The sequence below is a fragment of the Macrotis lagotis genome, chromosome 3, assembly GCF_037893015.1.
Source record: "Macrotis lagotis isolate mMagLag1 chromosome 3, bilby.v1.9.chrom.fasta, whole genome shotgun sequence".
In the NCBI taxonomy this organism is placed as follows: domain Eukaryota; kingdom Metazoa; phylum Chordata; class Mammalia; order Peramelemorphia; family Peramelidae; genus Macrotis; species Macrotis lagotis.
Genome location: NC_133660.1, coordinates 285,443,790 through 285,470,769, shown reverse-complemented (window position 1 = coordinate 285,470,769; position 26,980 = coordinate 285,443,790). Strand labels below are relative to the sequence as shown.

General features: G+C 37.8%; 1 protein-coding gene across 1 annotated transcript; it reads left to right on the top strand.

Annotated features, from left to right (window-relative positions):
* Positions 1-1,243: 1,243 nt before the first annotated feature.
* On the top strand, positions 1,244-26,794 carry LOC141519407 (solute carrier family 22 member 11-like). The gene is given in 10 exon segments (XM_074231654.1): positions 1,244-1,603; positions 1,605-1,646; positions 2,283-2,386; positions 7,608-7,762; positions 7,862-8,030; positions 11,018-11,135; positions 13,382-13,497; positions 18,300-18,514; positions 19,880-19,982; positions 26,584-26,794. Coding segments are annotated over 10 exon segments (1,593 nt in total).
* Positions 26,795-26,980: the final 186 nt, after the last annotated feature.

Below are 26,980 nucleotides of genomic sequence, written 5' to 3'. Positions count from 1 at the left end.
ACCCAGGCTAAGGGAAGTCCCTAGGAAAGGAGAACTCTTTCTATTCCTTCCCCTTAAGATGCCTGTCTATCCATAGACATCCTAACATGGCAAAATCATATCAAATAGAAAAACAATTCAGGAAAATTGACAAAATGATCATGTTTGATGCACAAAGGATGAGTCTGACCCCAATATTCCCCTGGGTTCTAGATCCCCAGAAAGCATGGAACTAGGTTCTAATTCTCTGTGATTAAGGTTGGCTTTTGAAATTCCTGAGTTAGGCTGCCTTCCAGTGTTATTGTTATTTATATTAGTGTTCTTAATTTATAAATTGTTCATCTAGTCCTGCTTATTTTATTGTGCATTTGGTTAGCACAAAATTGCCATTTTCTCTGAATTTCTCTGTATTCTCTTAATTTTATTTGTTATTTCCTACATAATCCTGCTCCCCTACAAAGACTCAGCCTCCCATTAGAGATATTACTTTGGGGACTGGACTGGAGTCAAGTGCACCCATACATTTTGCAGAGTTGGTATTGATCTTGAAGGAGCTTCTTTCCAGGAAAGCAGGTAGTGGAGCCAAGCAGACTGCTGGCTCCATGACTATATCCTCTCTCATAATTCTCTTGCCAAGCCAAGCAGAGCATGTAAGAGGAGTGTGCAGCCCCCTTGCTCATGAGTACAAGGAGCAAGCAAGAAGAATGGGCCAGTATCAAAGGTGAGGAGCTAATCCCAAATCAGAATGAGAAAACCATGAGAACTTAGCCAGTTCAAAGCTACACATCTTCAATCTGAAGTTGATTTTTAACTGATGCATTCTGGAAATTATTTGTCATACTTAACATAGAAAACTGGCTCAGAATTATCTGTTTTTTCCTGAGGAAAACATTTCTCTTGTTTTGGAAGTTCATGAGCCCTTTTTAAACAGATCTTCCTGTCATTAACATGGACTACATGTGTAGAGTGGAGCTCTACTAGGGATCCTGTATTTGAGTATACAGGCTTGGTACTGATGAAACCATCCAGCTAGATATTAAAGCTATTCCAGTTTTTCTTGGTGAATGGTCTGCAGTATTTTGGCATCCTTCTCTCTGCACAAACCCAAGAACATTGATTGTCTACAAAGCTCCATTAATGTGAGGAGAAAGATTCTGGGATAAAAATATAAATATTTGAAGTTTGGTTGTGATCAAAGGACAACTTTCTTCTGTAGGTATCTCTCTGAAGGAATTCTCTTCTTGAGACCAATATCCCAGTCGTGATGGCATTTGAGGATCTTCTCTCTGAAGTTGGAAACCGGGGAAGATTTCAGATACTTCAGATGTTTTCTTTGGTTATTCCTCTAATATTTATGAGTAGCCATTTTCTGCTAGAGAATTTCATAGCCTTTGTCCCTAATCATCGGTGTCGAATTCCTTTCCTTGACAATACCTCAACTTTTCTCAGTGTCAGTGAGAACCTTAATTTTAGTTCCCTACTAAAGCTTTCCATCCCTCTGGATTCCAATGGGAAACTAGAAAGATGTCTCCGGTTCTCCTGGCCACAGTGGCTGCCCTTGTCCCCAAATGTCACAGGACAAAGCCAGAGCCTGCTGGAGACGGAGCTATGTGTTGATGGTTGGGGTTTATGACCAAAGCATCATCACTTCTTTCATTGTGACTGAGGTAAGAGATTCTTTCTGCTGCATCATTCCCATTCCATGAAGATTTCCTTTCCCTTTTGCGGTGGTAACAGTGATTTGGAATTTGATTTGATGAATGATACAATTAAATTTCTCTCCTCTGCCACCCTTCTAATTCACAGCTCCCTTTGTGGTAAAAAATATTTTAGTAGAGGATCCATCTATTGATTTCTGCAAAATACCAGATCAATAATGCAGAGAATTATTCTGCAGATTTTCTTTTTGCTCAAAATACAGATTCATTTGTATGAGAATAAATGTCAAAGAACTTCAGCAGCTTTACATGGAATATAAAATATATAAGCAGTGTGGGAACAATGGAATTTTACAGAAAGCAGGAGGGGAAGATAAAAGTACATATCAGAAGAAGGAAGATAAGAATGGATATATAAGGAAGGTCAGGGTCAAAACAGGCTAGAAATGAATGTCCCAAATTCAACTTTGTATGCTATCTAATTGTATGACAGTGTCAGTGTCTTTTTCTTATCATAGTAGGGCCAGAAGTCTGAGCCAAAGTATTTCCCACCACAATTTTTCTTATCACATCATCAACAAGAGTCTTGAGCCCTGCATTCTCTCTCCTCACATTAAAAGTTAATACTCTTATCTTCTCTTTCAGTGGGACCTGGTGTGTGACTCCCAGTCACTGAGGTCCTTGTCTCAGTCAATATTTCTCTCTGGGATTCTGGTGGGATATCTCACATGGGGCTGTCTCATAGACAGGTGAGTTTCATCTGGACACAGATACTTTTGAAACCCAGGGAACCTATGACCATAAGACTGAAAGTTGGAAGATGATAAAATAGATCATTTAGTCCACTCCCAATTTTTTAACAAAGGAGGATTTCAAGATCCAGGGAAATAAAGAGACTTCAAGTCAAAAGCAGAATTCCGATCCAATATCCCCCCCCCCCCCCCCATGCTATGTTAACAGTTCACAATAGCAAGGAGAACATTTAGGGCTAGATTCAGGACTGTGGGTGGATTTGAATCCAAGACTGGAAAGAACAGTAAAATGGTCAGATTGGTGATGGGCTAAATATGGGACAAAGGTCATTCAGTCAATAGTCAATCATCAAGAATTTCTTTTTTTTTCTTTGAGGCCCTTTAAGAAACTAAATTTGCAAATAAAAGTATAAATACTTATTTACTATTTTTATTTCTTTTCTCTTTTTTCTTTTTTAAAATTTCTGTTAATATTTTATTTTTAAAGCTTTAATTCCAAATTCTCTCTCTTTCTTATCCCCCACCACCCTTTTGAGAAAGAAGCTATTTGATGTGATTATAAATTTATAGGCATTCAAAACAGTTCCATAATAGTCATGGGGAGAAATAAAACATAGGCTTCCCTTTGCCCCCCCCAAAAGAAATATTTTTTAAAAATATATTTTTTAGGTTTTTTTCTGTAAGGCAGTGGGGTTAAATGACTTGCCCAAGGTCACACAGCTTGGTAATTATTAAGTGTCTGAGGTCAAATTTGAACTCAGGTCCTCCGGACTCCAGGACCTGTGCTCTATTCATTGTAATACCTAGCTGCCCCTAAAAAAGAAATGTTAAGAAAAATAAATAAAGGAAAACAGTTTGCTTCAATCTGCTTCAATCTTAAAACTATCAACTCTTTATCTGGGGATAGATAGCATTCTTCATTATAAATTCTTCAAAGTTGTCTTGGATCTTTGCCAAGAAAAGCTAAGTCATTCACAGCTGATTATCCTCTAGTTTTGCTGTTATTGTATATGTAGTACATGTATGCCTTTCAGGTTTTTCCCTACTTAAAAAAATTTTTTAAAATTACATGTAAAGGTAGTTTTCAGCATTCATCCATTTGCAAGTTGATGAGTTCTATTTTTTTTAATCGTCTTTCCTTTCCACTGTCCTCCAGATGGCAGCAAACAATCTGGTAAAAGGTTTACATTTACTATCTTGTTTAGCTTATTTCCATATTAGTCATGTTGTGAAAGAGGAATTAGAACTAACGGGGAAAAACGCACTATTCATGATTTCTTTTTTATTATATAAACATTTTATTTGTTTTCCAATTACATACAATGGTAGTTTCTACCAATCATTTTTTTACAAGGTTCTGAGTTTTACAATTTTCTCTTTCCCTCCCTTCCCTCTCCCTCCCCTCAACAGAAGACAATCTGATACAGGCTTCACATTTGCATCCATGATAACTATTGTTCAGAATTGAACTTGTGAGAGAAGAATCAGATCCAAAAGGAAGAAAACATTAGAGATGGCAAAATTACATAATATATAAGACAACTTTTAAAAAGTGAAGATAATAAGCTTTGTCTTAGTTTATGCTTCACCAGTTGCTTCTCTGGATACAGATGGTATTCTCCATCGCAAATCTCCTAAAATTGTCTCTGATTATTGCACTGATGGAATGAGGTAGTCCATCATGGTTGATCATCACCCCCATGTTGTTGTAAGTGTGTATAAGGTTCTGTTTCTGCTTATCTCATTCAGCATCAATTCATGCAATTCTCTCAAACTTTTCTGAAATCTCATCCGACATGATTTCTTAAAGAACAATAGTGTTCCATAACATACAAATACCACAATTTGTTCAGTCATTTACTAATTAATGGGCATCCCCTCAATTTCCAATTTGTTGCCACTACAAAAAAGAGCTGCTATGAATATTTTTGTACATGTGGGATTTTTATCATTTTTCCTGTTCATAATTATTTTTTTAGGTTTTTTTGCAAGGCAAATGGGGTTAAGTGGCTTGCCCAAGGCCACACAGCTAGGTAATTATTAAGTGTTTGAGACCCAATTTGAACCCAGGTACTCCTGACTCCAGGGCTGGTGCTTTATCCACTGTGCCACCTAGCTGCCCCCTGTTCATAATTTCTTATAGCAAACTAGCATTCCATTATAATCACATACCACAATTAATTCAGTCATTCCACTGACTTGCTCCCCTCCTTTCAAATTCCTTACTACGAGAAAAGAACTGTCACAAATATCCTTTTCCTTTTTTTCCCCATCTCTTTTGGAATGCAGACCTAGTAGTGCCATTGCTAGATTAAAGGGCATGCATGGTTTTATTGCTCTTTGGGCCTAACTCAAAATTGCTCTAGGATTGGTTAAATCCATCAGCATGTCAATATCTCATTTTCCCTACATCGCCTCCAACATTTGTCATTTTCCTTTTCTGTCCTATCAACCAGTCTAATGGGTATGAGGTAGTACCTCGTAATTGTTTTGTTTGTCTCCAAACGATGAGATAGAACATTTTTATAAGGCTATACATGGTACTGATAACTTCATTTGAAAACTGTTTGTATCATTTGATCATTCATTTATAAATTTTACTCAGTTCTTTATATTTCAGGAATGAGGCCATTATCAGAGAAACTTGCTTCCAAATTTTTTTCACAGTCACCATGGCTAATTATATTTATCTCCATCTACCCATCCCTGGTTTGATCTAGTCTTTCACCCTGAGCCTCTTCAAAAGTGTTTTGCTTCCGATTATCCTTCCTCCAACCTATCCTCCTTTCTATTATATTACCCCCACCCACCCACACACACACCCTATCTCTTTCCCCTTTTACTTTCCTATGGGGAAAGATTTATTTCTATACTCAATTGAGTGTGTATGTTATTCCCTCTTTGATCCATTTCTGATGAGAGTAAAGTTCACTCACTCTCCCTTCACTTCATCTCTCTTCTTCATCCACTATAAAACCTTTTGTCTTGCCTCTTTTAAGTAAGACAATTTCTACCATTTTAATTTTCCCATTCTTCCAGTCTAGTCTTCTCTCACCTCTTAATTTCATTTTTTAGATATTACTTCTTATTCATCTCATACCTGCTTTCTCTGTCTGTCTTTCTGTCTCTCTGTCTCTATCTTTGTATACACACACACACACACACACTCTAGGTTCTCTAATAATGAGAATGTTCTCAGGCATTATCAGAATCATCTACCCATGTAGGTAGTTTGTTTCTTCAGTGAATTTTTGTGTCTCTTTTCTCATTGGACTAAATCTGCTTTTTATGATGTTTTTCTCATTGACTTTTTGGATTTCTTTAATCAATTGGCCTATTCTGCTTTTAAGGAATTAATCAGTATTTTTTTATGTGTCTCCTTTACTAAACTGCTGACTTGTTTTTCATGATTTTCTTACATCAGTCTCATTTTTTTCCTCTACCTCTCTTACTTTATTTTCAAAAATTCTTTTTAATTTCCTAAGACCAATTCAAATTTTTAGGAAGCTTTGGCTGTTGGGACATTGCTATCTTCTTCTGAGTTTGCATTTTTATTGATATTTTACTCTATTTTTCCAATTACATGAAATAAAAAATTTTCCACATTCATCCACATACATGTTTATGTTGTACAATTTTCTTCTACCTTCCCTTCCCACCCGTCTCCCCTCAATGTCAGTCTAGTGAACATTGTACATGTATATTTGTTTTTAACATGCTTATATATTGGTCACTTTCTGTATGAAGAATTAGGGAAATAAGAAGAATGAGGGAAAAGAAAGAAAACCATGGCATAGAAATATGAGAAAATTTTAAAATGTGATCCTAGTATACTTTCAGATCTGTAGTTTATTTTTTTTTGTTTTTTTCTTTTGTTCTGTTCTGTTCTGTTTTGTTTTCTTTGTCTGTATGTGGATGATATTGTCCATAACAAGACTCCCAGGGTTGTCCTAGTTCTCTGAATTCTTGAGAGGAGCTGCATCCTTCAAAGTTGATCATGAGTGCAGGTTTTGAACTTTTTTCTCACTTAGAACTTTCTGTGGTCATATTTTTTTCTCTGTTGTTTGGTCATTTCTCCAATCTATGAATTGATTTTAACTCTTTGTGAAAACGGCTCTGCTTCCAGGGTGGATGGCACCCTGTCCCAAACTTTTAGGGATTTGTGTAGCAGTTTTCAGAGATACTTCTGAGGATCTGTATGGTTTCAATTCTTCCAAGGTGATATGATCTAAGGATAAATGTTTGCTATTCTCCAGGCCTATGTTCTTGTCTGTAAGCGATCACGAGAATTCTTTTTTTTTTTTGTCTTAGAACTGTAAAGAGATCCCTTCTCCTCTGTGGCCCCAAGTTCTGGTGTGCTAGTACTCCTCCTTTCCCTTGAACTGCTACCCAGGACTGCAACCAGGATCCAAGTATGGTCAGAGCAACAGAGTCCTGTTTGCAAAGAGACCTATATAATTTCCTTTTGACCTATTGTTCAACCTTTTTACTCTCTGTGAGATGAGAGTTCAGAAAATAGCCACTACTGCTCATTCTGAGGCTTCCAAGTCTGCTCCTGGTTTGCTGGGGCCAGGCCTGCACTGGTGGGGTCTGTGTTGAACCATCCACCTCTCTCACCTCTCTCACCCTGGTGCAACAGACCTTTCCTGCTGATTTTCTGAGTTATCTTGAGCTGGAAAATTGTTTCACTCTTTTTTTTTTTGTGAGTTATGACACTAGAATTTCTTTTGAGCCATTATTTAAAGGTATTTAGAGAGCTTTGGGGGAGAGTTCTGTTGCGTTCCTGTTTACTCCACCATCTTGCTTCTCCTTTTATCAACAAGTATTTCTGAAACATTTACTATGTGCCAGGAACTGGGTGGGCTAAGTACTAAGGAAAGAAAACAAAATAAAATTAGTTTCTGCCTTCAAGGAGCTCATTTTTAGTGGGGGAGAAAACATGGAAACAAGTAGACACATGTAAGAAACATACATGATAAATTGTGGGTAGTCTCAGAAGGAAGATGTTGGCATTAAGGGGAACTGAGGTGTAATTCCTAAGGTGTAATTTCAACTAAAACTTAAAGAATCCAGGGAAGCTAGAGGAAGGAGATGAAGGGGAAGGCATTTAAGAGTTGGTTTAGCAATGAAGACTATGAGTAAGCAAAGACTGGTGGGTGGAGGGATGACTTTATGCCTTTGTCCTGAGGTCACAAGCATCAGGTTTCCCATGATATAGGTTTGGGCGAAAACGAATGCTGCCTCCAAGTTTCCTCATGGTGGCTGTCTCCAGCTCTGGGCCTGCCTTTGCTCAGACATTCTCAGTTTACTGTTGTCTTTGCTTCCTGATTGGGTTTTCAATATCAGGAGCCATGTTTAGCAGTGGGGCCATTGGTAAGTTTTCTTTGGGGGCTTCCTCAAGATTTGCATAAGTGAGAATTTTGGGAACTCACATGTATCTGAAATTAATCCTGTGCTGGGGTTTCCTTTCAGTCATTGAATGGACCACCATCCAGCACCGACCCCAGACAGCAGTCTTCATAGGACTATGCATCAGTGTGGGGCATCTACTTCTTGGGGTTCGGGCCTATGGCATCCAGGAATGGCGTAAATTCCAGCTGATAGTCTTTGCCCCCTTCTTCACCTTCTTCCTGACTATTTGGTAAGTGTCTTCATGCTCTTTCTTTGTGAGATTGGAATGGAGGATGAAGAATCTCAAACTTTTGTTTATACTAGGAAAGCTCATTTCAGGATGTTTAGAATCTAGTAAGAGGACGAGCATTTTTCCCATCTTGGGAAAAATGTCACGAATTAAAATCCATGAGTGAATGAGATAGACTTGGACCTGGAGACCTTCATCAAATTATCTCTGCTTTATAAGAAGTAAAGAAAATGAAATGACAGTTATTTGTGATAAATAGACTTTTGCCAATGTACCAAGAAGAATATTCCAAGATTCAAGAGTAGAATAGAAAAATCATTATGTTTCAAATCGTAAGTCATTAGTTCAAATCACAATTTTACTCCTTATTAAATATGAAGTCTTAGATAAATCACTTACCCTCTGCATACCCAAGTTTCTTACTTTGTGAAATGATTGGTCAGACTAAGTGAACTTTAAGATTGCTAAGGGCAGCTAGATGATGTAATAGATGGAGTACTGGACTCGGAGTCAAGAAGACTCTTCTTCATGAGTTCAACTCTGAGGTTAGTCACTTACTAGCTTTATGATCCTTTCACAACTGAGGGCTTTTGCACAAACAAAACCACTGTAACCAAGATCAAAAGAAATGTAGTAAATTGGGAAACAATTTTTATGACTAGTGTTTCTGACAAAGGACTCATCTCTAAAATATACAGAGAACTGAGTCAAATTTTTTAAAAAAGACAAGCCATTGGACAAATGGTCAAAGAATATGCAAAGGCAATTTACAGATGAGAAAATCAAAGCAATCCATAGTCATATGAAAAATTGCTCTAAATCACTAATTATTAGAGAAATGCAAATTAAAACATCTCTGAAGTACCACCTCACAACTCTCAGACTGGCCATTATGACCAGAAAGGACAATGATCAGTGTTGGAAGGGATGTGGGAAATCTGGGACAATAATACATTGTTGGTGGAGCTGTGAACTCATCCAGCCTTTATGGAGAGCAATTTGGAATTATGCCCAAAAGACAACAAAAATATGCATACTCTTTGATCCAACAATAACACTACTGGGCCTAAACACTGAAGAGATTATGAAAAAGGGTAAAAACATCACTTGTACAAAAATGTTCATATCAGCTCTGTTTGTGGTGGCAAAGAATTGGAAACTGAGTGAATGTACATCAATTGGGGAATGGCTTAAAAACTGTGGTATATGTATGTCATAGAACACTATTGTTCTATTAGAAACCAGGAGGGATGGGAATTCAAGGAAGCCTGGAAGGATTTGCATGAATTGATGCTAAGTGAGATGAGCAGAACCAGAAGATCATTGTACACCCTAACATCAACATGGGAGTGATGATCAACCTTAATGGACTTGATCATACCATCAGGGCAGCAATCAGGCACAATTTTGGGCTATCTGCAATGGAGCATGCCATCTGTATCCTGAGAAAAAATCGTGGAGTTTGAACAAAGACCAAAGACTTTCTATGCACCTTTAATCTAAAAAAAATTGTCTTACGTAATTCTGCTATATGTCATACTATATGTTTCTTCTGTAAGGATATGATTTCTTTTTCATCACATTCAACTTAGATCAATGGATATTATAGGAATGGTGTAAAGACTAACAAACTGCCTTCTGTGGGGGGTGGGGGGAGGGAAGAGAGATTGGGGGAAAAATTGTAAAACTCAAAATAAATAAAACCTTTCTAAAATTAAAAAAAACAGCATTAGGAAAGTCTTGTATAATTATGCTATTGTTCGTGACTTTAGGAACTTGAGTGATCATTAAAAAACAGTCCCAATAAAATTTGTATGGAATGAAGTTAATGATCTATGCTGTAGTAATAACATTAGTTAAATTAGAATAGTTTATTTCTATTTCTTATTTTTTGACTCTTTCTCTTGTTTCCAAGGAGACTCCTAGCTCATCAAGATATAAAATTCTGTTACAGAATTCTTGAACTGGTTTGGCCAAAGCAGTAAAGATCACACAGTCCAAAAGAAGAGTAATCTGTTCTGCTACTCTCAAAGATGTTCTAGGAAAAACTGTATTTACAATATGAAGAGGGTTTATTAAGCACATATTTAATTTTCCTAATCAGAACAACAAGAAGAAATATTAGGTAACTTCAGAAGGTCTTTGTTTTAACATTATTATTTTTATTATGTCATGGTGCTAAACTTGCGATATTGATTTATTTTTTTTTCTTTTACTAGCATAATAAGAAAATGAAGAGGTTTTGGAGGGAAGTCTGAAAATCAGAGAAACAAACCAATTCTAATAGAAAAGGTCAGACAAGTTTCACTTAGAATGAAGGGAAATATTCATTTCTTGACTAGAAATTCAAGACATATTCACATGATTGAATTCTTTTATCTATATTTGCTTTGCTGATACAATAGAATTCTTGTTGAACTATGCACCTGAGATCTCCTCTTACCATGGCACAGAGAAAGAGGAGATTTACTCCCAGTTAGAGCTTCAAGGAATTGAAGGGTGATTTAAATGCTGCCTAATCTATCTATTGAATAGGACAAATTTGAACAACAAAAACAAAAAAAGGAAAAAACCTGTTCTGACTCATATAAAGAGTAAAATCCAGAAGTACTATATGGATAGAGCACTGGCCCTGGAGGCAGAAGGACCAGAATTCAAATGTGGCCTCAGCCACTTAATCATTGACTAGCTGTGTGACCTTGGGCAAGTCACTTAACCCCATTGCTTTAAATTTTTAAAAAAAAATTCAAAAAAGAAGTACAATAGTTGATCAGTAACTGGTCATATTATGAGACGTGTGACATAATTGAGAATGAAAACTTTTACATGTGAACTTTCTATTGAATAATGAAATACAAAGTAATTAATTTTAGAATTTTTAAAAATAACTCCAACTCCGCCACAACAAACAAATGCAACCAAAAAATGTGACTTTGAAGAAGGAAAAATGGAGAATTAATCCTATCTGTCCTACACTATTTCATTAGGTGGTTGCCAGAATCTGCTAGATGGCTGATTGTCCACAAGAAATATGATGATGCCTTAAGGGTGCTCAGAAAAGTTGCAAAACTCAATGGAGTAAAGGATTTAAACCTGACTGTAGAGGTGAGAGGGGAAGGAGGAGTCAGGACTAGCAAGCGGGAAATGGGTTTTCAGGTCAAACTGAAGTAGCTAGAGGCCTAAGAAGAGGAAAGTCTCATCTCTAATAATGCTTCTCCAAATCTCAGTGGGTCAGGAAACAACAAGGGATTGGGGGAAATGCTTTCATTCATACTGGAGAAGTATGGGGGACAGAGAGATTGAGGTCCCTGGAGGCAATAATAAATTTGCCTGTTTGAAGACATTAATTTTTCAGACTTCCCAGCTGTATCAGAAAGAGGAATGGGGGAAGAAGAGATACTTGAATTATGGGAAGATGGTGAAGTTGCCTTGGTGGAGGGAGGTGGGAAAGGGGAGTCTCTTTCCATCTCCATGCTTTTTAAAAAAATTATTTAAGGCAATGGGGTTAAGTGACTTGCCCAAGGTCACACAGCTAGGCAATTATTATGAGTCTGAGCTTGGATTTGAACTCAGGTCCTCCTGACTCCAGGGCCAGCTGCTCCCCTTCTCTCTGCTTTATGGATTCCTGCATCACTCTGCCCTCCTGACTTCTTTTCTTCATATTCCTTCTTGTCTACTAGTTCTACTTTCCTTCTCTTTTCTTTTTTACTAATGGTTTCTATAAAGAAACAATGTAAAATGGTTAATGAGAAAATTATATAATAAATATTCAATGAGATTAAACTTCTAAAGCACTAGTCACAGTGCTTGTCATATAGAAATAATAAGGGCTTATTCCCTGCCTCTCTTTGGCCCCATAACAGCCACGACTGTGGTTAGGCTACCAAAGGTCACTTACTTACAAATGGAAAATTTAGAAAAAGAATCCTAATCAAATTTGTATGAAAGGAGTTTAATGAGTTGTACTCTAGTAAATTATAGGAACACAAGGATGGCACAGAAGCCACTGAGAATGTGGGAGAATGCTAAACATTTTAGTCAACTTCCTCAACCACATCCTGGGTGCAAATCACTTAATCTTTCAGGTCTCAGCTTCTTCATCTATATATATATAGTTTCTAGGGAATTTGTCTAACTTATAAGTGCATTATCCAAGCATAACCAGCTCTGATTCCTAAGTTTTGAATTTCTATGATGCCAAATTCACACAGTAGGTGAAAGTGCTGTCAAAGCTAAAGCCTCAGTCTTCTGTCTCATTCCAAGGAGAGGAACCATCCTTCAGAAACATGATATTCTCTCTACACTACAATCTCTCAGAATCAGAAATCACAAGCTCCCACTGGTAGGGTCACCTTTATTGTAAAGTCAAACAACACAAGTCATAGTAAAGGCATTTCACGAAATAGTATAAAAAGAAAGTCTCAGTATTTTTTCCCACAAATCTGGTGAACACTTTCAACAACTGTAAAATATAGCATCATCAGTTAAAGTAGTCATGTGTAGGGCAAATAAGGTCTTACACTAATAAATCCCTATATAAGGGTCTAGAAGCCACTTAGTCCAGTCCCTTATTTTCCAGATGAGGAACTGGAGGTCCAAAGAGGTTTCAAGGAACTTGCACAAGTTCACACCAGTCTTAAGGGAGGGATCTGAGCACAAGCAATCTGACTCCAGAGTCAGCATTCTTTCTGTTGTATTACAAGTGCCTGGAGAGACACACAGAGGGAGAGTGTGTGATCAATATTTATTCAGGGACCATATATCCCAGACTTGAAGATGGAAGGTATCCCAGAAGCTTTCTAGTTGAACCTTTAAATTTACAAATTAGAAAACTCTGGCACAGAGAGAATAAAGGACCATTTTAGGTCACACAGAGAATGTGAATGGCAAGATTTGAATCCAGGTTTTCTGATTCCAGAGTCAATGCTAAAGTGCAGATTTTTTCCTTTTATTGACTTTTAATGTTTATGGTTTACATGTATTAGAGCTCACTAAGTTTGAGAATCATTTAGTCTTATAATTCAGATAGTCCTCTGATGTGTTTTCATTAGTTTTCTTAAAATGCATTGATGTTCCATAGATTTCCATGTCTATGTCTAAGTTAGATGTCAATAGTTCCATGGAGGAGCATCGCTATAGGGGGTTTATGAGTCCACAGTTACACCCCTAATGCTGTAGTCATACACCTGGGTACAACTGTTCTTTCTGCTGATCTTGTGTGAACTGAGGGTTCTCAGTGGTACTCTTCCTGCTTAGAACCTCTTACCAACCAAATCCTTCCTGCTCCTTCCTTATGTACTTCCATACTCCAAACTCCAGATTCATTCTATCCTTGGTTCTTCTCTTTAAAGACTTTGAGATCCACTGCAGGGGAGAAGCTCATTGCATCAAAGGCCCATTACAATATGTTGGATTTGTTCCGGTTTCCAGTCCTGAAAACTAGAATCCTGTGTTTGTCCTTCGAAGGGTACGTTCAGTATAATGTTATAATGTTTAAGGAATAATAAAGTCTATGGGCACCTCCAAAAGAATACCGCAGGGAGACAGATAAATGGGTGCTAGAAAAAGTTAGGTTGAGCTTCAATCATTGTATCAGTGAGTCACAGTATTGTGGAATCTTAGAGCTAGTTAGCACAGAGGATAACCTTTTATACCTGAAGTCAGAAAGACTTTCCTTCCTGAGTTCAAATTTGGTCTCAGACACTTACTGTGTGACCCTGGGAAAGTTGTTTGAACCTCTTTACTTCAGGTTCCTCACCTATAAAATGTGCCAGAGAAGGAAATGGTAAAACACTCCAGTATCTTTGCCAAGAAAAGGCCCGATGGGGTCATGAAGAGTCAGACACAACTAAGAAACTCAACAAGAAGCTTTTGAGGTCATCCAATTTAGCCTGAAATTAAGAAATTCTCTCACCAGTATTAATGACTTAAGTCTCACTAACAATTATTCAGCTTCTGCTTAAAACCTTCTAATGAGAAGGAATACACAGTCTATTGGCACAATTCATTCTGCTTTCAGACAACCTGAATGATAACGTTGTTCTTTACATAGAGCCTAAACTTGTTTCCCTGTTACTCACTCTCTGGCTCTTAATCATTCTGTCTCAGGCACCATGAAGAGGAAATATTTACTTTCTTGCATATGTCAACCCTTCAGGTCCTTGAATTCAGGGCTCATATCACTCCTACTCAAGTCTTCTATCCTCCAAATGAAGCATCTCAATTTCTTCAGGTGATCTTCAGGTGACCTGAGTATGATATCTTTCACCATTTTGCTGGAACACATCTGAAACATATTTCAGAGAAGAAAAGTCTTTGCAAGAAGCAGCCCGAGAACTTTCTTAAGTGATCATGGAAATAAGGAATTCAAAAATTAATATTATGTTTCTATGGATCCAAAATTTTAGGGACAGGGATTATCTCTCTGATACCATCTGATGGATATTAAAACCCATTCTCATTTTCTTTCTCCTTAAATATTTTTTTGTCCATGTTGTTCCAGAGATCCTGAGTCAAGGGTGAGTACTTTAGCCTCTTCACAGACCTCCCTTGACCTCTTTATATTTCCCAAGTATCAGTGCCACAGTTGGGCAGCCCAGTTACTTACCCTCTTCCTCTCCTGACATGCAAGATGAAATCATGCATCATTTTTGAGATGTCTTTCATGTCAATTAAAAAGATTCTGATTTGATCTGTAGATCTTGCCTATATGAAGGCTGGAGAATATCTTTCCTCTCTTTAATACAAAAAATCTACTTACTACCTTTTTCTTCTTGGTTCTCAGGTTTCGCCCTATATCTCTTGTTTTTTTTAAATTTAAATATTTCCCTTTGATGAAACCTTTTTCACACTTTCTAAGTGGGATCTAATTTACTGGTAGAGATAGTACATGTGACCAATGTGTTGAATCAAGAAACCAATAGTAGAAGATAAGCATACTTAGGTTGTAAGCAAAACTCCCTTTAATTACTATAAGCCTCTTCCAAAAACAGTGACCCTTCTTTCTAATGCTGATACACTACCAGTATTGTGTATGACAGTGAGATGTGGAACACCAGTCTTCAAAGAACTGGAAAGGAATATCACCCAGAGGGTTATGGGAAGGTACATGTTATGTGTGAGTGAGTTATACAATGAGCAAATTTGAAGGACAGGAAGTAGAGAAAATTCATTAAGGAATTTCTGGGAGGAAGACAGTATGGACTGGTCAAATGATGAGGGACAGGGGCATGGTCCTCTGTGGCAATCCTATGGGAAGATATAAACAGTTTGAGAAGGCATGAATGAGTGGGAATCTACATCAAGGCATAGTTAGATACATGATATCATCTTCAACTGTAAAGCTATCATATTTGAAGGCCAAACATGTGATAAGATTATCATTCCTAGCCTAAAATATTTCTTCTGTAGAGACATTCAATGTCACTTGACCTGTACCTCAGACATTGGAGCCCAAAGGTTCACTATGCAAACAATAAATTGGGAGAAATGACCTTCTACTCCCCCTGCCCAGTTCTCTGTGTTTGTCAGGTATTCACCTAAAGAAGAGGAGGAAGATGGAAAGGATAAAGTCCCCTCATTTATCATGTTGGGGGAAAAAGTGACATGAAAAAGAATGAAAACCTCAGTAAAGGCAAGAAGTTGGAGTTCTATTGGATCCCTAAAGTTTTTGCCAAGGTTAAAGTATTAGTTAGAAAGTGGTTTCTTGGGAAAAAGGGAATCTCTTTGCAATCAAAGGAGATGCAAAATACTGGCTAGGCAATTTAGAAGAAAAATCACAAACCTTGGTTTTGACTATGATTAGAAGCTGGTTCAGGAAAAGAAGAGGGTATTTTCACTCTAAGAAGTGGGCAGTGAAAATAGAGCTGACTTTGTGATCTCCCACATCTAAGACATATCCTGTGACTTTGGACAAGTCCCTGGACCGTGGACCCTGTAACCCTGGGCAAGTAAGATTTTCTCCTTTGGACTGCTGTAAGCAGAGTATTGTGTCCACTGAGTTACTTTCCTTTAATCTTTTTTAAGGTGATCCACATTTCACTGGCTCTCTTCTCCCTGTTTGCTATCCTTTCCCCTTCAGTGTTTTGCTTATTAGTTCTTTTTTCTCTCTCTCACTTTTATCTCATTCTCTATTCCTCCTTTTTTGCTCTCAGTCAAGTAGAATTCTCTCTCCTCTCCTCCACTTCAGCTAGTTCTTTTCATTACTTTAAAAAATTTCTTACTTACAACTTTTTTTTGATCCACATATTTTTTATTTTAATAAATAAAGCATATTCCTAGCTTGGATATTTTGAATCACAGATGTAACTGTGGAAAGTCTCTAAGCCCAAATAATTAACAAGGGGTAATACTATTAGCTCCATATATATATATATATATATATGTATATATACATATATATATATATATTAAAGTAATATATAGAAATCAAATACAAAGAGGCTAATGTACCACACACACACAGAGCTCACTCCAATCTAAGGCAGATCACAGAAGGAGGATTCTCTGTGAACACCATATCTGCAACTTTTTAAAAAGAGAATTTCTTTATTATCCATCTTCTCTGTCCTCCAGTTGCTTGTTATCTGATTCATAACCCTTCTAACTCTCTGGTTTTCCACTATAGCCTGTACTTATCTTGCATTGAAGCATCTAAGAGAACCATTCTCATGACTCTTCACTCTATGTGTTTTCTATCACTGTCTGGTAGGGTTTACCCCACAAATTGCTCTTTTCCACTGAGTCTCTCTCTCCCAGAACAACACCAATTATTTCAGATGTCAGAGACTTCATGAGCCCATGGGAGGTCCCTCTGTTGATCATTTTTTCTATATTTTCTATATTTTCTATATTTACTTGGAAATTTCCTCTCTATATTCATGCTTTCCTGTGCCTCTAGTTACCAATGGCCCCAGTGGTTTCAGCTCTATCCCCCCTTCCAGAACTTGTTCGTTTTCAAACACCAAAACCTTAGGCTTCATCCAGAGTAAGGTTCTCATCCTCCTATCCCACTAATTCTATACCTTCATATTAGTATTGTTGAGTGGAATCCTCTCCCACTTCCAAAGTAATACCTTCTTTCTCTCATCATTTCAATATTTTTCTCCTACTTCTCACCCTGTAGGTTTCTTTTCTTTCTGAGACCAGAGTGATCATATCTCCTCATTATATTAGACTTTGATGTCTCATATATTCCTCTCTATCCCCCAGTTCCCCTCTTTTCCTTCTAAATATCCTTAAAACACTATATGAAATTAGGTAATACCATGATGATGATTTGCAGATGGTATGATGGTATTCTTAGAAAATTCTAGAGAATTAATCAAAGGTTAGTCAAAATCATTAATAGCTTTAGCAAAGTTGCAGGATATAAAATGGACCCACATAAATATATGCATTTCTGTATATTACCAACAAAGTTCAGCAGTGATAGAGATATTCCTTTTAAAATAACTGTAGATAATATAAAATACTTTTGACACTACTTCTGAAGACCAACTCAGACACTATATGAACATAATTACAGAATATTTCTCACACAAATAAAGCCAGATCTAAATAATTGGAAAATGCTTCCTCTCCCTGAAAGGCTATACATGATATAGGCTATATATGTGCAACCTTGCAAAACATTTTCATAGCCATTATGTGGAAGAAAATTAGGAGAAAGAAAAATGGAAAGCGAGAGAGAGATCTTTGGGACTATTTTGGATCCTAGCATTGCTGAGAATATATAAGTCATTTACAGTTCTTCTTTGGAACTCAAAACTTAAAGAAAAACAATAAATTATTGAATTGTTTTTAAATATAATTGAGAAAAAGTTGATTATTAAAGAAAGAAATTACAACCCTTCACACTTTCTACATTACAACCCAAATGACTTTCTTGCTATTTCCTGAACTAAGGAGTCCATCTTCCACTCTCTGTCTTTGCATCATAGTTCCTCAGGCCTACAACCCACTCCTCTTCACCTTTGCCTCCTGGAATCCTTGGCTACCTTCAAAGCTCAAACCCAGACACCAGTTCCCACAGAGGCCTTTTCTGATCATTCCTTAATGATCCCCTTGCCCTCCCAAATGTTTCTGCTATTCATTTAACTGTGTTCATGGAGCAGAGCCAGCCCTAGCAGAACATGAACTCCTAGCACTTGTATAGACCCTGGTACCCAACAGGCATTCATAAAAGGCTTGTTGAATGGAACTGCATTTAATGGCAAATTTTGGGCTACAAGTGTGATGGATTCTCTCTTTTTCCCCCATCTGCTGTAGCTTCACAACAGCTATGCTTTTTTATGGGCTCTCTCTGGATATTCAGAACTTGGGAAGCAATATTCAAATGCTCCAGATTCTGATGGGGGCTTCTACCTTGGTAAGCAGATTTGTTTCCATGTTCATCATGAACTGCTTTGGCCGTAGAATGATTGTGGTGGCTTGCCTCCTCCTTGGTGGACTGTCAATACTTGCCAGTGCTTTTCTGCCTCAAGGTAAGAGAGTTTGGGGAACTAGGTAAAGAGGAGGGAGGAGTAGCAGAGGATGAGGGGTAGCCAGGTGACCTAGAGGATAGAGTCCTGGGTCTGGATTCAGAAAGGAGTGAGGTTAAATTGAACTTCAAATAGTTCCCAGCTGAATGATCCTGAGCAAGTTTCTTTAAACCTTAGTGTACTAGAAAGCTATGTCTATAGCTATATCTATGTGTAGCTTCAGTGAGCCTCAGAAGCAGAATTTGAACTTAGGTCCACTGGTTCCAAAGGCATCACTCTTTTCACTGGTTCATGGCACTTCTTCAACCTTCTCATTTTTTAAAAAAGAGAAAATAAGCTCAGATAGGAGAACCAACTTGGTCAGAACTGGAGAGCTAATAAATGACAGAACTAGTATTCAAACCCTTGTCAGGAGAGATGACTAGGTAGAGAGGATTAAAAGATAGAAAAATGGATAGATGGATTGATGATAGATAGATGGTAGATAAATAGATAGATATAGGTACATAAATCAAAAGGTGGATAATTAGATCACTGAACAGATGGTTGGATGGATGGATGGATGGGCAGTCAGATGGATGAATGAATGGATGGATAGCCAGACAGATTGACAGATTATATAGATAAACATAAATGGATACATTAATAGGTGGATGAGTGGATACATAGGTCAGTGAATAGATGGTTGGGTAGATAGATAAATAGACAGTGGGACAGATGGTTAGAAGCATAGAATTTGGACTGGTAGAGAGGCAGAAAATCAAAAAGATGAATTGATAGGATAAACAAGTGAATAGAATAGATAGTGAATGAATGACATATAGTTTGAATTTAGCTTTTTCAAGCTCCTTAAAGAAGGGATTGTTGAATTTATATTCACATTACCTCTTCAAGACTTAGCACAGAGCCTTACACACAATAAAATGCAATATGTTTTTAGTGTTTGTCACATGAAACAAATAAATTATAGTTACCCTTTACAGAGCTCTTTAAGATCTGAAAATTGCATGTACTATGTCATTTTTCCCCCTTAGAACCACCCAAGATCTTCATATAATAGATGAGGAAACTGGACTGAGAGAGGTTAAATGACTGAGGCTTTCCCAGTTTAGAAAGTTATAAAGGCAAGATTTGAACTTCCTGACTCTGGCTGTAGAGCCCTATAACTATACTAACTTAGCTGTCTCTAATAAAATTGATAGATGGATAGGTAGATGAAGCAGATGTATGACTGGGGGGACAAACTGAGGGATGATTATATGGGTGGACCTGTGAATTTACAGGGTGTATACATGAGCAAATAAATGGTTGGTTCCAAGATGTGTTGAACTCTGCTTAATTTATACATTTTGGTCTTCTGCTTTACAGGAATTTTGCGAGTTGTTTTGACAATACTAGGAATTAGCTGTGTTGTGGTCTGCAGTTCCTGTAGAACTGTCTATTCTGTTGAGCTCCTACCTACAGTAGTCAGGTAGGTCAGAGCTTTTGGGGATAAAAAGTAGCCATTACACCACTAACTTTGGGGCAGCTAGGTGGTGCAGTAGATAGAATATTGGCCCTGAGGTCAGGACAACCTGAGTTCAAATTTGGCCACTGTATGGCCTTGGGCAAGCCACTTAACCCCATTGCCTTGCAAAAAAAAGTTGTAGTATGTACATCAGCCAATAAACAGTTTCAGCAGAGGGGCTAAATTAGTTTGAGGGTAACTAAGGGATCTCAAACACATTGGTGAATTATCAAGATGGACCAGAGTGAAAGTATTTGTCAAGACTGTTTTAATTAATTGGGAAGAAAAGCTGGAGTTCTGACATTAAATGATGCCAACTAGTATTAGTGGCTTATTCACTTGTCCCCCTCCCTCCAGGAAACCTTTAGGAAACCAAAGTCTTTAGACTGTGGGGAAAGCTATGGTTGGAGTCCTGGGAGGAAAAGTTCATGCTACTGATTATATCATTGAGAGTCAGGCTTGGATAGTACACGTTGTTCCAGGCCATTGATGCTGGAGCATTGAGGGGCCTCATTGATATTGGAGAGAAGCCACATTCACAAGACCAAAGACTCCTCAAGCATTCAGACCATCACCAGAAGTTTTATTTTCCCTGAAATCAGACCATGGATTGAGAAAGTTCTCATAAAGGCAGTGAGAAGGATGTCTTTGCACAACATTCCTCTCCCTATAATTAATATAATGGGTAAATCATGCCATCATTTATATGATTTCATGGGCCTTTTCAATTTCAAAGTAAAACTACTAACAAACTATCCTTCCTCAAGCATGGGAAGAATCCCTGGTGGAATGGGCAAATGAAAACAATTTTTTCCAATGGCCATGAAGGCAATTGAAGTGCTATGGATTGCTTAACACTTGGTTAGATATCAAAGATGTGAGGTCATCCACTGCATCTCAAACCATAAACAGTCACCTTAACTCTGTCTAGCCACAGTGATGACTCTGGAAGAAAGAATGAGTCAATGTCTTAGTATGAGATTCAAAAGACATCCTACATATTATTCTCCCATTTTTACCCATCTCAAAGTCCTGTGACAATAGGCAAGTGATGAAGCAGCAGGTGTAGGTATAGTCAGAGCTGTAGTCACAACCCTTCACATAGACAGTCCAGGGTCATCTCACTGGAAGTGGGAGTGAGATTTGCGAGCCCCCTTGGAGGGGCTAGGAAAGGTGCACTAAAATTGTCTGCTTCTCCAATCCTGGACTGATTATTTTGACACAGGAATACAACCCTATATTTGAAACACACACACACACACAATGACATAGAGACACTCATGTACTCACCCCATATAAGAAAGCTACTGCAAAGATGATTCTACTCCCCATTGGTTCAGTGAATGCACACATACTTTAAGAAAACAGGAGATCCAGTCAATCTGAATGACAAGCAGCTGTTTTAGCAAGAGAACTCTGCAGGTGTCACATCAAAATGGCAGCCCTGATTGAAATAAGACTGTCAAATGAAGGCTGGGAAGTTGGGGTAGGTTTTGCAGTACAAACTAATCTAGTAATAAGCTTGTATGTCTACCAAAAGAAGTGAATGATTGACTCATGACAATGTGAATGTCACTTGCAGGAAAATACCACACCAGTATCAGCAGTGTCTATGCTCCTGCCATGATGAACCCTGATGAGGTCAGAGAAAAATTTATGAAGACCTGTAAACCTTTATCTTCAATGTGCCCAAATGGGGCAAGCATTATTCTGGGTGCCTTTTTATTTTATGCAAGGCATTGAAGTTCAATAATTTGCCCAAGGTAACACAGCTAAGTAAGTAAAAAAGTGTCTGAAGTCAAATTTGAACTTCAGGGCCAGTGCTCTACCTACTGCACTATCTAGCTGTCCCAATTCTGACTGACTTTAATGTTAGAAAAAGGTCAGACTACAAGACAATGCAGGGAGTCCTTGAGAGGAATGGAATTAGAAACAGTAAGAGCAATGGTCACCCACTACTGAAAACTTGTGCATCTCATGATCCTCTCATCCTCAACACTGTCTTTCATTTACCTAAATACAATAAAACTTCCTGGATGCATCACCTCAAGAAAAATTGACATCTAATAGACTAAGAGACTGTGGGGAGAGAAGTAGTCAGAGTATGAGAGTGACTAAGCCAATATGGCTGGAATGACTATTGACTTACACTCTCCAAGCTAAATATTTCCCTTCAATGGAAGGATGTGCCCCAAAGCAAAATGACTACTAGAAGAATTAATTCAACAGATTGGAGCACTTCTCTGAGATTTCTTGCTAGCTTGTTGGACCAATACAGTAAGCAACAGTGAAGCAGAAAAAGAGTGGCTAGGTTTCAGAGATTGGTGGATAGAATTGCATTTGTTCAATCAGAACAGAACTCTTGCAAACATCAAGACTGATTTGATAAAAATGATGGAGAAATTTAGAAGCAATTAAATATTCCATTAGGATTGTTTATCCAGAACAATAAGGAAAGATCAAAAGTAAAGTGGAAGTGAAACTCAGAGAGATGTAGGATTCTTGGCTGTGCAAGAAGGCAGGTGAAATTCAGTTTTATGTGTAAAGTTACAATTTAAAATTCATTTATGATACCCTGAAGATTATTTTTTTGGTCAGGAACCTAACATGCATCTCAGCCACTCAGTGCTGAAGGAGCCATATTGATTAGTAATAAGAAAATGATCCTAGGAAGATGGGTTTGGCTCTTTCATAGTGCTCTCAATAGCCTATCATCAATGTGATAAGTGATTAGTAGTGATTTCTACATTAGTTGTGGGAAACTGAGGAAAGTATATCTTACAGAGAAACTGCTAGGGAAGATGAAGAAGCCATAGTAATAGACTCTCTGGAATGTTGGTTAAGTTAGGTTAGGTGAATTAGTGAAGGAAGTGGAACCAGGAGTCAGATTCACAAATCTGTATTATCCCTTTCAAAACCTGACTGCCAGATAGTGGGGAAGGGGAAGTGTGAAAAAGAATTTGAACCCACAAAAGGAGAGAATTGGGTACTTTGGATAGGCCTTTAACCTTGGCAATATCCAGTCACTTGAGGACAAAAGACAGGAGTTTGTTTCTAGATAGGAGATAAAGGCCCTGATTTCATGTATAGGGTATGCCCATTTCTATTATGGACACCCATCCTTTTTGGTCCACTTATGATGGTTCTAAGTTTTGGAAATATGCATGTTTCTTACAATCAATCAATGCTGAATTCATAGAAGTTTTACCTCATGTTGAAGTCCATTCTTTCTTTGATGAAGCTTCAAAAGAAGAAGAGATTTTGAATGGCATTAGGCTCCTTTCAAGTGGCAAAGAACCTGATACTTATTCCAGTTAGATTTATAAGATGAGAGGTTGATTGCTCATACAAAAGTTGATAGAAATCTTTTGGTTATATGGCAAGAGGAGTTTCTCTCTAGGAATTCAAGGATACTACCATTGTTCATTTCTATAAAGGCAAAGGGAATAAATTGTCCTGTGACAATCACAGACTAGTAGTTCCCTTAGTCACTCCCTGCAAGATTCTTGTTTTTCTGGAGCCCATCCACCTCCTTTTTTCTCTATAGAGAGGGATTCTTCTTGTTCTCAGTAAGATGTAAATTAGCTTGATAGGCTGATCCATTGTCTGGTACATGGTCATCTACCTCCTAGCTAGTGTAGCTTCAGAAAGGGCTAAGAAATGGTTGTTAATGTTTGCTGACCGACAATTCCAGGAGAAAGGCCAGGAGCAGAACAGAGGTTTATGCAATGTTTGTAGAACTGTCAAGGCATTTGATACTGTCTGTTGCCAGAACCAGTGGAAAATTTATGTCAGAATATAGTTGTCTGAAGAAGTTCATCAGTATTGAGCATCACTTTCATGACGGTATGCTTGTTCCAGTTCTGGTTAATGGACTCTCGTGATTTCCCAGTCACCAATGGAGTAAGCAAGGATGTGTCCTTGCTCCCAAGGATTTAGCATGATGTTTTCAACCATGTTATCAAATGCCTTCATGCATCAAGGTCAGCTACATCACTGATAGCAACTTCCTCAACTTGAAAGGCTACAAGCCAAGATCAAAGTGGAGGGAGAATTGGTGCCTGATCTTCTATTTGCAGATGATTGTGCCCTCAATGCAGCCTCTGAAGTTGAGATGCAACAAAGAAAGGATTGACTCTCTCCTTGTGTTAATTTTGGCCTAACAATTAACACCAGGAAAACATCAGTGCTCTATCAGCCAGCACCATGCCAGTCATATGTGGAACATTGATTAATGTAAATGAAGAGATTTTGAATACTGTGGATAAGTTCACTTACCTTGGCGGTATACTTTTTAGGGAGGTACAAATTAATATTTCAGTTGACACACACTTTACTAGAACAAGTTCAGTATTTGGGTGTCTCTAAAAGAAAGTGTGGGAGAGAAGTATTGACTGAGTACCAAACTGAAGTTCTACAGAGCCATTGAACTGACCTCATTGTTGTATGCCTGTCAAATCTGGACAGTTTGCCAGTCTCATGCCAGGAAACTGAATTGTCTTAGAAAAATTTCTGAAGACCATCTGGTGGGAGAGGGTACCAGACACTGAGGTCCTTTTGTAAGCTAAACTTCCAAACATTCAAATGTTACTACTGTGAGTGCAACTCCAATAGCCTGGCCATATTGTTTGAATGCGAATCATAGGCTTGTCCCAAAAGATTATTTCATGGGTAACTCACATAGGGAAGTGCTCACAGGGAAATAACATTCAAGGCCTTTCTTAAGAACTTTGGAATTGATTTTGCAGCATGAAAGACACTGGAACAGGGCCACTCAGCATGACATGCCCTTCTCAGAGAGAGTGCTGTGCTATATGAGCAATGCAGAATTGAAGTCACAAAAGAAAGACAAGATGTGCAAGTTTAGAGAATCCATGAACTTTTTGTGCCCAACCTGTGAGAGAATTCTTGAGTTTATGATCTAAGAGGAGTAATTGAAGGAACTTGACATGTTTAATCTAAAGAAAAGCTGATTCAGAGGTCTGGAATTTTAGTTTTTGAAGGGTTGTCTTGTGGAGGGGGGGTAGTCTTGTTCTGTTTGGCTCTAAGCAAGATCAGAACCAGGTATAATAGTAAATGTTCAAAAGGCACATTTAGCTTTGATGTCAGGAAAGTTTTTCAATATTATAAATGGGCTCATGATGAACTACCCTTAAAGGTGGTGAGTCCCTTCTCCTTAGAGACCTTTAGACAGAAGCTGGACAACCACTTGTTGAGTGAATTATAAGGGGGATTACTTCATGCATAAGTTGAATTAGGTAACCACTGAGGTTCTTCCCAACTCTCAGATTCTGTGATTCTATACAAGTCTGTGCCAAGGTTCATGTATTCAAACCCAAGTCTTTCTGATTTCAGGTCCTATAGTTTATCCTTAGTGTTAGGTTGTATGCACAAGAGCAAGGATGGATGGATGGAAGGAAGGAAGGAAGGAAGAGATGGAGGGGAAAAGAAAACTTTAGAGTTAGGATGATAAGAGTAAAGAGAAAAGGAGAGAAAGAAGAAAAAAATTTCATTAAGGGGGAAGATGAGTCTTCTCATAACTCTTCTTTGTTATCTTTGCACATATTTTGTTTTTGTTGGTTATAGAATTCCTAGTTTTTTTCAGTTAATACATACCTCAACAGTCCCTAGTCCAAAGTAACTTACACTCCACTAGGAGGAGAGATCAGCCATACATATCAGAAGAAGAGGAAAAATAATAAAGCTTTTGAGGTTATTCCTTCTTTATTTTTTTTAGGGTTTTTTTGCAAGGCAAATGGGGTTAAGTGGCTTGCCCAAGGCCACACAGCTAGGTAATTATTAAGTGTCTGAGACCAGAATTGAACCCAGGTACTCCTGACTCCAGGGCCAGTGATTTATCCACTGCACCACCTAGCTGCCCCTGGTTATTCCTTCTTTAAAAAAAAGTAGGAATATTTATTGCTTTCATATCACTTAAATTTCTCCTCTCTTCTCCCTCTTCTCCTCCTGGAAACCCATACCATATAACAAATAATATTTATAAAAGAAAAAGAGATGGAAGAGTAAAAAAAAAAATCAGCAAAAGTGATTAGGACATTGAAAAAGTCTAAAATATCTACTATATTTCATGCCCTTGGACCCCTGACTTCTGCAAAGAAGTTGGGGAGAGGTGGAAGGGGTCTTCTCATAACTCTTCTTTGTGTTATCTTTCAACATAATTTGTTTTTGCTGCCTATAGTATTCCTAGTTTTTTGAGTCAATACATTCCCCAACAGTCCCTAGTCTGAAGTAGTTTACACTACAGTAGGAGTAGAGCTATAAGAAAATCAGCTCTAGATATCAGAAGAAAAGAGTAAAAATAGTAAATAGAACTGTTGAGGTAAGATGAAACTAAAATATCTACTTACTTGTTGAAATGATCATTTGGAGTCTAAAAAGTTTCATTCCTTTCAAATGCATAAATTCCAGGAGACCTAAGTTTCCTGTAGTTTTTTAAGAATTTCAATATTCCATGGATATGCTCTAAGGACTCTATTAAGAAGGAGTAGGGGAAGGGGAAAATTAACTGGGCATATCTAAGACAATCAGGTCTTTGTCCTTACAGGAGCATGAGCTATGGATTTATTCTTACAATAGATCGGATTGGGGTGATTCTAGCCCCATTGGTGAATATACTCAAGTACTACATTCCAGTTCTTCCACAGTTCATTTTGGGAATCATAGCTGTCACTGCCAGCCTTGTGATCTTTTTCTTCCTCCCTGAAACCCAGAACCAGACAATGCCGAACACTATCCAAGATATACAACGTGGGTGAGTATTGCCTGTGAAATCTTGGGAAGGTCACTTAACTTTTCTCTGCTTCGTTTGCCCCATCTGTAAATAGAGAAAATTGGACTAGAGGAATGAAGGCATGTATACATTTAAAATGATTGTATGCTTAATAAAACTTTGTGCTAAACACTTGAGAGACAAATATGCAAGTGAACAGCATCTCCCGTAA